This window comes from Malaya genurostris, chromosome 2, assembly GCF_030247185.1.
Source record: "Malaya genurostris strain Urasoe2022 chromosome 2, Malgen_1.1, whole genome shotgun sequence".
NCBI lineage: Eukaryota > Metazoa > Arthropoda > Insecta > Diptera > Culicidae > Malaya > Malaya genurostris.
The window spans coordinates 135,389,986-135,403,108 of NC_080571.1; the positions used below are offsets into that span (position 1 = coordinate 135,389,986).

Sequence of the window (13,123 nt, forward strand, 5' to 3'; positions counted from 1 at the left end):
TTGAAAAAATCTTAATCATAATACCGGTATTCAAGTTTTGTCCATGTTATATTTTACTTGCTGGAGTAGCTAATATCACCGCTGCTGCGACAAAAAGTGGAGGATGGGAGTATTTACGAGTAATCCAATGATTCGAAATATTCCTTTTCCAATTTGATAGTTCCACGACAAAAGGGCCTAACTGCAACATACACATTTATATATATATATATATATATATATATATATATATATATATATATATATATATATATATATATATATATATATATATATATATATATATATATATATATATATATATATATATATATATATATATATATATATATATATATATATATATACATTACTGCGAACATACTTAATCCAGTAACTTCCAATTGAACAAACACTTTCTAATTTGAGCGGCTTAGAAATGAAACATGAACAAAATAGAATCAATAGAAATAAAAGTAATTCAGTTAATACATAGTTTTATTAACGAACGTTCATACAAATAATGTAATAATGCTTAAGTAGATCACTATTAGTTGTTCTCGTAATATGTTGGTACACGTATATTTGTTGACACCTAGAATTAATTTTCGTTAGAAATGTAGTATAACTGTCAAATTTCCATAATAATGTAAATAAATGATTTCGCATAAGAATTTTCCCCATTTTCGGAAATTTAATTAAATTGCGCTACAGGGTAAGTTTTAGTAGCTTTACAAGTCACTAGAGCATCTCCTTGGGTACCCACAGGACATGTGCAAATAGCTATGTGCTGTTTTGCTTGGCACTGAGCACCTGTAATGAACAATTTAATCATAGTATGCATAGTTGGCACTCTAAACATGCTTCATCATACCAGATCCACATTGATTATTGCAAGGGTCTATACACTGATAATGAATACATGCTTTGTGGTCCGGACACTCACCGTCACTCTGGCATTCTCCCTAAAAGTTAAACAGTTTACGCAATGTGTTTAAAATGTGAAGCTAATAGTTACTTTAATGCATTTTAATAAAGCATTGCCGGTGTAACCTGGGGAACAAGAGCATACAGGGCGTTCACGGTTATTTCGGTCGTAACCGGGTGTACATATAGCGTTGATGCCACAGGGATTCGGCGTGCATAAATCCTCTTTTGTAAACGGTTGGCAACGAAAAAATGGGTTGCCTGTCATTTCACGTGGACAACTGCATATTGGCGTGACTCCTCGAAGATTGCAGTTTGCGTTTATCCCACAAGAACCATCGCAGGGGTTTTTACACGTCCCATAAATACACACTGGTCTTATTAAGGGGCAATCAAGATCTCTATAGCATTCCGCTCGACATTCAGTGTATGGACTACCAATATACCCTTCAGGACATTCACAAACTGCGCGGTGAAGAGTTACTCGGGAGCACGATGCTCCTTTGCCACATTGTGAACATGCGCTAGTGCATTTAAAATGAGAACAAAATTCTTGCGGACTACATTCGAAGTCACTTTCACACTCGTGACGGCATCCTGTTGATGGAGAGCCCTAGAAAGTTTTATTCAAAAACTAATCACTGTTGTACGTTAGCTCAATTTATGTAATTCTACTTACAATAAATCCCTCTAAGCAAGAACATGTTGGAATTCTGTTTATTACTTCGCATTTCGTGTTCGAGCCACATGGACTGGGATGACAAAGCACGTCTGCGTAAAAAAAATATAGACTCATATATTTATATATATATATATATATATATATATATATATATATATATATATATATATATATATATATATATATATATATATATATATATATATATATATATATATATATATATATATATATATATATATATATATATATATATTGTATATATATGTGATGGAAAATATAAAATAAAGAATAGAAATTTTCTCAGGTGGAAACGACATAACATGGAATTTCATCCCAGCTCGCATGACACAAGATCAGAACATACCAATTAAAGCTTCAAATCGTTTTATAGCGCTTTCTGTCTTGCTGCCTAGCAACAACCTTTCTATGGTATGCTACACGTAGGACTAAAACGTTGGCTATTATTTCGCTTATATTTATAGATTCGCGTGCTTCCAGCAGTTTCGCTTTTGCATCGATTGACCAATCAGGGCGATACTTTCCCATTGATATTTCGCTTACTCCTTTAAAACCGTCATCTACTTTATGGAAATCCGGTGTGCCGAAGAATTTAAGCTGGCAAAATAGGACACTGCTAGCTATTAATCAATATTTCATTGATATGTAAAAGAAATGACAGGGCTATGAACATTCAATTCAATAGGTAGAACAATTTCCAATGAATTGGTGAAATACATTAAATTTCTGAAAATATTTTTTGATGCCAAAATTCTTAGAATTGCATGAAACGTCGAGATTTAGTGTCATCTTGAAAATAATTATTGTTCGAATCAGCCATCTCCGAGGAACTTGCACGGTAAAAAAACAACACGTTTTGTCGGTTACGTCACTTATACAATCATATCTCCGGAACCAAAAGTCACAGCAATTTGATCTTCAAACTCAATCAATGGCCTAATAATAGATATCAAACGGGCCTAGATTTGTTAAAATCGGTTCAGCCATCTCCGAGAAACTTGCGCGGTAAAAAAACAACACGTTTTGTCGGTTACGTCATTTATAATATAATATCTCCGGAACTAGAAGTCACAGCCATTTGATCTTTGAACTCGATCAATAGCCCGACAGTAGCTTAGACACGAGCATAAGTTTGTTAAAATCGGTTCACCCATCTCTGAGAAAATTGAGCGGTAAAAACATCATCGAAAAGTGCACACACATACACACACAGACATTTTCCGATCTGGTCGAACTGAGTCGAATGGTATGTAACACTATGGATCTCCGAGGCTCCGTTCGAAATTCAGTATTTCTAGCAATTCTAATACTTTGCCATAGAAAAAGGCAAAAATGGTGCATTGTATAAATCAGTTCATTTCAGATTTTAGAATTATTACCATATATCCACACAACTATGCAAAGTTTTCCTAAATCTACAAATCTCTCTCTCTCTCTCTCTCTCTATATATATATATATATATATATATATATATATATATATATATATATATATATATATATATATATATATATATATATATATATATATATATATATATATATATATATATATATATATATATATATATATATATATATATATATATATATATATATATAGATATATATATATATACTGCCCATACTTGCATATCAGTCCCATAGGGAAAATCGGCAAGTCGAGAAAAAGACGATTAAAATATTATTTCCTAATTTTTTGATATATTGTGCTACCTAATGCTAAATCATGGTATTATTACATGAAATATCGGTAATACACCTTTACTATTCCAACATTTCAGTAAATAAAATTATTGAAATTTGCACTGAATGGGACTGATATGCGGGTATTTTGCATATGGGACAGACATGAGTTGATATTTTGTCACATTTTGCCGAACAAACCCTCAACTTTTATTGCAATTTCTGAGAGTATATAGAGGATATATTTCATTCCTCAAGCTACTTCAAAAATGGCGAAAATCGATATGGGACTGATATGCGAGTATAGGCAGTATACCTTATGATAAAAAAGAACCAGAATTTTCATTTTAAAATTCTCGCGCTGATCCAATCGGTAAACTTTTATTCTCTCAACGTTGGCAACACTTTTATACACATTCTGTCAAATTTTGACGCATATCGTACAATTAGTTTTTGTTTGGCGTCTATACAAAGAAGTTGAAAAATTTTCGTGTGGCGATTTTTATAATGGATGAAAATTTAGAACAACGTGCGTGCATCAAATTTTGTGTTGCAAATGGATTTAAGTATTCCGAAACATTGAAATTGTTAGAAAAGGCCTTTGGTGAATCGTATCTAGGAACAACACAGGCATACGAGTGGTATAAACGCTTCAAAGCTGGTCGTACAAGCTTGGATCATGATGAGATCCCAGGCCGCCCAACAACATCTGTTACTGAAGAAAACATTGAGTCGTCGAAGCAAATCGTGTTTCAAAATCGTTCTGTACCGATTAGAGAGATTGCTGTGTTGTTGGGCATCTCTTATGAATCAGCCGAACACATTTTAACTGAAACGGGTCGCTTCTCGGCTAGTGACAAAAAAGCTGAATTTCAATCAAAAACAGCGTCGTGTTGATGTGGTCAAAGAGATGATTACCAACGCAGATAGTGACCCCACATTCATCGAATGCAGCATAATTAGTGATGAGGTGTGGATCTATGAATATGACGTCGAAACCGCACAACAATCGACCGAATGGCGTTTCGAAGGCGAGCCGAAACCGAAAAAAGAACGTCAAAGTCGGTCCAAAATCAAAGTTATTCTGACTGTTTTTTTTCGATATTCGTGGTGTGGTGCACTATGAATTCCTTGCGGACGGTCAAACTGTTAATAAGGAATATTATTGTGCCGTTATGCGTCGTTTGCGTGAGGCCATTCGCAAAAAAAGGCCAGACTTATGGATGGAAAACTCATGGATTTTACACCACGATAATGCGCCGGCTCACACAGCGTTGGTTGTGTCGCAGTTTTTGGCCAAAAACTCAACCAATATCATCAACCAAGCACCGTACTCTCCAGATATGGCCCCGTGTGACTTTTTCCTCTTCCCCAGACTCAAATTGCAATTGCGGGGAACGCGTTTTGAGACCATAGAGACCATAAAAGAGAATTCGCTGCGTGAACTAAAGGCCATACCTTCGGCCTATAACACTTGTATGGAAAAGCAGGAGGAGAATACTTTGAAGGCGATAATAAAGAAGAAACTTATTAAAAATGGGAATTTTGCGTTTTTTAATAAAATTCCGGTTCTTTTTTTATCATAAGGTATATAATATACAAGGAGAACCCTTCGATCATAAAATTGCGATATCGCAGTTTTTGATTTTTGCGACAGTTGATTTAACTAATTTCTTTTTGATTCAGCCAATATGGTTTTTGATTTGCATATATTCAAGGAGTTGAAAAATATGTTGTTTTGAATGCTGTCAAATGCCGAAGACAGTTGAAAGCAAAACAATAATCGCAATGCAAAATCAACAACTATTTGTCGTGAATACGACTTACTTTACTATGGGGTGCCTTTTCAAAACTAGCCATATGGAAGAATGGGCAGAACTTAATCGTGAATATCTCGACTTGTATTAATGGTAGCAACATAATTCTTTCACCATTTCATCAAAAATATGATCAGGAAATTAGGATAATATTTTGAACAGTGTGAGATAACCACAAATAACTCAAAAATTAAGTTTTCTCAAAATTTCAAAATAATGCGGAAAACTCTTTACTTTCGCTTGGGTTTTTCGCGCAAGGACGACGATTTTGAGGTAGTCAGGCACATATCTTCAACTGAATGCGTATAAAAGGGGAACCGTGGTGAAAATCGATCATTTCTTTCTTTTCGTGCGTTCGATGGAAGCAGACGTCGTGGGAGTTAAACCTTCAACCAGCAGCGACGGAGAGAGCGCCTTCTGCGTGGTTAAAAGCTCAAACGCTCAGGTCGCAACTCTCATTCGCTTGCTGGCCATCAAGGCGAGAAGACTGCCATCGCGGGAGTGAAACCAGCAGCGACGGAGAGAGCACCTGCCTTCATTTGGTTTTCGGTAGTCGTAACGAGAAGTTCAATTTTCAGATTTTAGTTCCGCAATATAGGTTTAAAATTCAGAGCCTGTGTGCTGAAACTGGATTCTGGAACTGTATTCCGGAACTAATTTGAGTTTCGAGATTGCAATTCTAGAATTAAAACTGGATTCTGAGTCTGTTATTGGTTCTAAATTTAGTTCTTGAACTCAGGATCCAGTTCTTTATTCCAGACTTCTTCTATTCGGTTCTTTTTAGAACCATAATAATACTCCTAAAGAATTATGCGGAAATTTACTTTACTGTACTCTATAAAACCCATTCTGGTAGTCATGGCGAAAAATCGTCTTCATGTTTTAGAGCTTAGTTCTGGAATATGGGTTTAGAATTCAGAGGCTGCGTGCTGAACTAACTCAAATCGTCACCATTTTTTTATTATAAAGAACTATACTGCTTATTTCATAGTATATAAGTGCGTTTCAGAATGGTTAATGTAACTAATGTGTAATTTAGTCTAGGCGCATCGTTTAAATTTCTAGTAATGAAAGAGGGGAAAGTTACACAATTCAAACAATCGATGAACTACCAATTCGAATTCGGAAGCATAAATAAAGCGTGTCATATTCGTATTCACGACATCCAGTTATGTCTCTGACATTACACACCCGTACTTTTTAGTTGAAATCTGTTCGTGTCAAAATGTCAATGAAAACAACATCGATGGTTAAAGCGTTTGGTGAAATTGTGTTCATTCGATTTGACAAATTTATGATTCCATAACAAGTGTTTATCTAACAGCGGTGTTGTGATAAAGTTAACCTTGTTTAAGATGAAAAAGATTTGGTGACAAATTATAAAATGTTAATGAATGATCATCTCGTAATCTTTCAGGTATGCGCAAAAATTTTATGCTTCAAATTCGATCATTATTTACTTCCAGCAGACTGTTTTACTTCCAGCTGTTTGATACTACACTGATCTCGACTTGACATGATCATGATCATACAAAAAACAAAATCACTTAGAGATCAAATCAGTTCTAATTTCGTAATGATAATTTATTCCTTGGTTAAGATCACTTGAAATCAGCAGTGATCGGTGGTTTTCCCATCCCTAATGATATTACATGCCAATATAAAATACTGTTTATATTTTAACAACGATATTTATTTTATAAATTTCAACATACCGAACTTATTTCAAATAGATCATGACGTGTATCAGTAAATATATTTTGATTATTTTTGCAAATCAATAACATTGTTAGAGTTGATTCAACTATTTGCAATGTCTAAAACAAATAAAATCGATTTATTTTTCAACTAACAGAATTTTGTTTCAATAACAACACCAGTTATTTCAACTAAAATATTTGTTGAAATTGAAAGGTATGCGTCCTCACTAATTGACAGCATTTTTTTTCAACCCTCGTTTCTGCTAATCGAAAAACAAAAATGACAGTTTAGTTAAAACAACAATCGATTAGTTGTACCAAATTTTAACCAATCGAATTCAGAAAATCAACTAATATTCTGGTTGAAATGGGATCGCGGGATATATATATATATATATATATATATATATATATATATATATATATATATATATATATATATATATATATATATATATATATATATATATATATATATATATATATATATATATATATATATATATATATATATATATATGGATGTATATCAGAGATGCCAGATCCAAATTTCAAATATCTTTAGACAGGGTTGCAAAAGTCTGTATATTCGAAAAACGATCTGCAGTCAGCAAGTGTATGTGTGGGCACTTTTCGAAGATATTTTTACCGCTCAATTTCCTCAGAGATGGGGGAACCGATTTTAACAAACTTATGCTCGTGTCTAAGCTACTGTCGGGCCATTGATCGAGTTCGAAGATCAAATGGCTGTGACATTTGGTTCCGGAGATATGATTGTATAAGTGAAGTAACCGACAAAACGTGTTATTTTTAGCGCGCAAGTTTCTCGGAGATGGCTGAACCGATTTCAACAAGCCTAGATATGTTTGAAAGCTATTGTTAGGCCATTAATCAAGCTTGAAGATCAATTGGCTGTGGTTTTTGGTTCCGGAGATATGATCCTACAAGTGACGTAGCTGACAAAACGCGTTGGTTTTTTATCGCGCAAGTTTCTCGGTGATGGCTGATCCGATTTCAACAAGCTTAGGCTCGTTTGAAAGCTACTTTTAGGTCATTGACCAAGTTCGAAGATCAAATGATTGCGACTTTGGGTTCCGAAGATATGATGGTATAAGTGACGTAACCGACAAAACGCGTTGATTTTTTGCCGTACAAGTTTCTCGAAGATGTCTTAACCGATTTTAACACGCTTAAACTCGTTTGAAGGCTATTATTAGGTCATTGATCAATTTTGAATATCAAATGGCTGTGACTTTTGGTTCCGGAGATATAATGATATTAGTGACGTAACCGACAAAACACGTTATTTTTCATCGCTCTAATGTGTATAAGGGTGCAAATACTTTGAAATCACGTCTAATTTAGATAAGTTCTATTGTAAAATGTTTAAGTACCTCGAAAAAATTCCCCATGCAAAATTTGAGCTAAATCGGACATAGGTAAGGGGTGCTACACAGCTGATACGGTTTGAAAATGTTCGATCTTGAAAAATTACCATAGGGAGGAGTACATGAGATTTCCCGAAAAAAATTTTGTTTTATGTCAAAAGTCTTGAAATTGCATGAAACGTCAAAATTTAGTATCATCTAAAAAAAATTTTTTTTATAAAATCGACTTTCTGAGACAAATTTTGAGATTTTTTGCCAAGTCCCAAAAAGTCAATTTTCCGAAAAAAATTATTTTCAAGGTGTTTCTCTACGTTTCATGCAATTCCAAGAATTTTGGCATCAAAAAATATTTTCGGTTTCAGAAATTTAATGTATTTCACCAATTGATTGGAAATATTTCTACTTATTGAATTGAGTGTTCATAGCCATGTCATTTCTTTTATATATCAATGAAATATTTATTAATAACTAGCAGTGTCATATTTTGCCAGCTTAAATTCTTCGGCACACCGGATTTCCATAACGTACGGTTTTGAAGGAGTAAGCGAAATATGAATGGAAGATCTGATTTGTCAATCGATGCAAAAGCGAAGCTGTTGGAAGCACGAGAATCCATATATATATATATATATATATATATATATATATATATATATATATATATATATATATATATATATATATATATATATATATATATATATATATATATATATATATATATATATATATATATATATATATATATATATATATATATATATATATATGTATATGTATATACAAGCGAAGTTATAGCTAACATTTTAGTCCTACGTGTAGCATACCATAGATAAGTTGTTGCTAGGCAGCAAGACAAAAAGCGCTATAAAACGATTTGAAGCTTTAACTGGTATGTTCTGATCTTGTGTCATGCGAGCTCGGATGAAATTCCATGTTATGTCGTTTCCACCTGAGAAATTTTCTATTACCCCAGGGTAACTTTTGAGTGGTTAAGATTAATTTCTAATTTATATAAGATGAACTCGATAATAATGAGAAAAGGTTTATCACTTCAACTGAAATCGCAGAATGGTAGTAATGGCGAAGAAATTTAAAGATATAAAAATAACTGCGTGCATACAAAACTGTAACACAAGCTTGGTGTAAAGAAGCTTTAATAACGAAATCGGTAACGCAAGTATGTACAAAGATATAATTGCGTACATTTGTGGTATTGATGTAAATTGGTCGGTAACAAAACAAATGCAAGCAGAGACTAATAAAGATCAATCTAAGCAGACTATCGTGCAATTGCGAGTTCAAAAGTGTGACGATTGATTGAACTGTTTGATTGAAAATGTCGATCATTGGAAATTTTGGTTGCCTTGTTCCACATCAATGACTCGAACAACCCCATGGGTGTTGGTGTGCAATTTATTATTAACATAAAGTGGGGACCCAGTGGAAAAGATTTCCTTTGAGGGCATCCTCAATTTCATTACTACGCTATGTTGGAAGGGAAGTACCAATATATTAGGAAATTAATTATTCAAATGAAATACTGTTGACGATAAATACATTATAAAACAAAAAAGAACCTCTTTTTATCCACCTAGTGGTGTAATGATGCCTTTCTCATATAACTTATATTTCCCAAAATATCACTAGAAGATTCTGTGAAAAAAACCGTTTTTTATAAATCTTGAATAAAAGAGGAAACTTTTTTTGGGTATGAACTAACATAACCTTTTCAATTTGCAAATAGTTATGTCAAGTTAATAAGAATTTTTCATTATTTTGCATCGTCGCACCTTTACCCTATAGATCTGAAACCAGAAGTAGGGCCAGGATGAAACTAAACAGCAACCTATGAGTCTATAGGAACTCTTGTTTGAGCCTGTTGGCAAGAATCGATCAAATCAAGTGAGTCTTGTTTTGGAGTTTTGGACCACTATTTCCGGTACTTATAGAATTTTTTGCATATGATTAAAACATTGGGTAGAGAAGATGCTTTTCTAGCCCACTCGTACAATTCATTCGCGGTCGAAATTCGACAACCATTGATCATTTGTAAACTTGCGCGACGCGCTATTTTTTTATAGTTCCTCCAACACCGTCGCACGTTCCTTTTCCATGAGCTGTAGCGTGAAAATTCCACTGTGCAAAACGATGAAAATCATGCTCGTGATAAAATATATTCGCAAAGTGTTTTACATTTTTGAATTGCTGAATAGCGCCGTAAGAAAAATAAATGCACTTGCGTAAATGTAGATATTATTGTGAAAAATATTGATTAAGAGCTTTGAGCAAAACATACACAACTATTGCGTCATGTTTCTTGCAATCAGAAATAATTACTAATGTTTTATGATCGATTTTGCTGTTCATTCTATGATAGAAAACAATGGGGAATAGAGTCGCTTGGTCGTTGTTCCAATGAAAGCCAGTTATGGCGTTTTTAATAACGAAGGCGTAATTTTCCGCAAAATCGCAAATTATTAAACTTTCGTCACGCTTCGAAATTTTTTTCACATTTTGAAAATATGAAGTCTGTTTTCGAGCAATGAAAGAATGCATGTACAGCTCAGCCATAGCCGAAGCAGAAAAAATGATAACGCCGAAGAGCTCGGATCAGTCCGACCGGCATAATGCGGATAGCCTTTTAAGTCCGTATCCGAGCGAATTGCGCTGCGGTACGCTCCGCGCGTGAGTGTCGTAATTGAAAAATTCACTGCTCCGAAAGTATTGATCTTTCCACTCTGAAACTTTGCCAAGATTGAATTAAGCTCTTAAGACTTCTTTCTCCAACAAAAAAAAAGAAAAAATTAGGCCCAAGTAGGCAATTTTTGTATTTATTTATTAATTATTCCCTTTTTAAATTATAATAATTTTAAAGGTTGTTTTATGGAATCACTTATTTGAAAGCTAAGGAAAAGACGCACATTTCATATCTTGGACGAATTTTTTTTTTATTTATTTTAAATTTAAAAAAAATCACATCTCGAAAATTTCACCTGCCATATTGAAATAAAAAAATACGTGTCGAATATTTTCGAGTTCTTTATCGTAAAAAAAAATAGTTTGATGAAAAAACAAATTTGGGTGACTGATTTTGCGTGGAATGCTCCATGTGCAAATTTACTAAAAAATTGCGCACTCAATTTTCTCGGAAATTTCTCAACCGATTTTCACAAACTAAGAAGCAAATAAAGTGTCTTGAAATACTTCAAAAAGTCCCTGAAAAATTAATCCAGATCCGACTTCCGGTTCCGGTGTTACAGTGCGATTAGTGAAAATTTTCAAGTATTTTTTTAAAAGCGATGGCGGAACGAGGTGCACAGAACTCACTTCGATTTCTCAGCAACGGTTAAACCGATTTCCACGAATCGTGATTCAAATCAAAGCTCTTATTGTCTTCAAATATACTATGCAATTTCATCCAGATCCGACTTCCGGTTCCGAAATTATTGGCTGATGACTGTCAAAACATTCAAGTCGTGTGGTCGTGCGTAGAGTATCGCGACGACAGGTCGAAGCTACTGGAATCCCTTAGGGCCCGAGGTAGACCACCTGAGGTTCCGGTCCGAGATGTGATGGCGAGTCGGGATAGTTCATATATGTTTCTCATATATCAGTACCTTAAACACATTAATATCCAAGTGTAATCTGATATACCTCGCTCAGAAAGTATAATCTCCACCTACAGGTTCGACACTAACATCCGCCCGATTCTCTTGATCCCCGTCCCTGTCCACCATCTTCATTGGAACTAACAAGATCTTTTTTTTTGTCACTAACTGTTCGTTCCCCCTTTTCTCCGTCTCTTCACCATCTCGATGGCAACTAATTAGATCTTTGTAGTTTTCAGACATTTTATTTCCATACCCCCTATTTACCTCGGTTTCCACAATATTTACTTTTTTTTTCATTCTCTTCCGTAACATCACCATCACCGCCTACGGTTCTACGCTCCAGTCGATGCGGGCCACCCGCCGGGCCTTCATAGCCTGGGGGTGTTTCCCGCGGACCCACACGAACCGAAAGGAAACGGCCATAGATAGCGCCATCTGGAAGACCCATGCAACATACAATGGATTCTAGAAAATCAAAGACGACATAATCTAATGATACTATTCTAGTTTTAAGTTAGTCGTAAATTAAGATTAGAAAATACCCTTGGCATCTTAGAGCTTAAGCAGTGTGCCTAAAAATATATTATATTGTTGAATAAAAATAAAAAAAAATAATGATGCTTTTCTATAAAAGTAAACTTATTACCTTTCTCATATGGAAAATTGGGCCAGAGGGATAAGTGTTCTATATCAATCGACACAGTTCATCAAACTAAGCACTGCATGTGTCTTTGCGTGTATGTGTGTGCATATGTGTCAAATGATGTCACTCATAAAATAAAAAATGTCGTAGTCCCATAGATTGCTATTAAATTTCATACCATACGATGTAAAATAAAAAAAATTATTAACTTGACATAACAGTTTACAAATTGAAAAGGTTAATGTTAGTTTATCCAGGGGTGGAAATAAGCAAATTTTTTGATTCACAGTAAATAAAAATAGTCAGTATTATCTTTTCATATCACATATTTATTGTAGATATTATTATGAATTTTGAAACGAATGATTTTTGATACGATAAATTTTATTTTACTCAGAATTTATAAAGGTCTGCAATTCCATTTCCCACAATTTAAAACATAATCGCAAATTTTAGTTCTATTACCGAATATTTTAATTCACAGTGCTCGGTTTTTTGATTCACAATCGGAAATTTTGATTTACATTTTCATGCGCAAAATGGGCTTATTTCCACCTCTTGTTTATACCCATAGAAAGTTTATTTGTATCTTATTTTATCAAGCTTAAAAAAAATTTCTTCACAGAATCTTCTAGTGATATTATTGAAAATATAAGAAATATGAGA

General features: G+C 33.9%; 1 protein-coding gene across 4 annotated transcripts in view; it reads right to left on the bottom strand.

Annotated features, from left to right (window-relative positions):
• Nucleotides 1-459: 459 nt before the first annotated feature.
• Nucleotides 460-13,123, bottom strand: part of LOC131432822 (slit homolog 1 protein) — a 465,006-nt gene continuing 452,342 nt past the window's right edge. For all 4 annotated transcript variants that reach the window (XM_058599361.1, XM_058599360.1, XM_058599358.1 and 1 more), the window contains 4 exons: nucleotides 1,586-1,677; nucleotides 998-1,519; nucleotides 854-944; nucleotides 460-792 (listed from right to left, as the gene is read on the bottom strand). In XM_058599361.1, coding sequence (XP_058455344.1) covers nucleotides 674-792; nucleotides 854-944; nucleotides 998-1,519; nucleotides 1,586-1,677 — 824 coding nt within the window. In that variant the 3' untranslated portion in view covers nucleotides 460-673. The remainder of the gene's footprint in view (nucleotides 793-853; nucleotides 945-997; nucleotides 1,520-1,585; nucleotides 1,678-13,123) is intronic.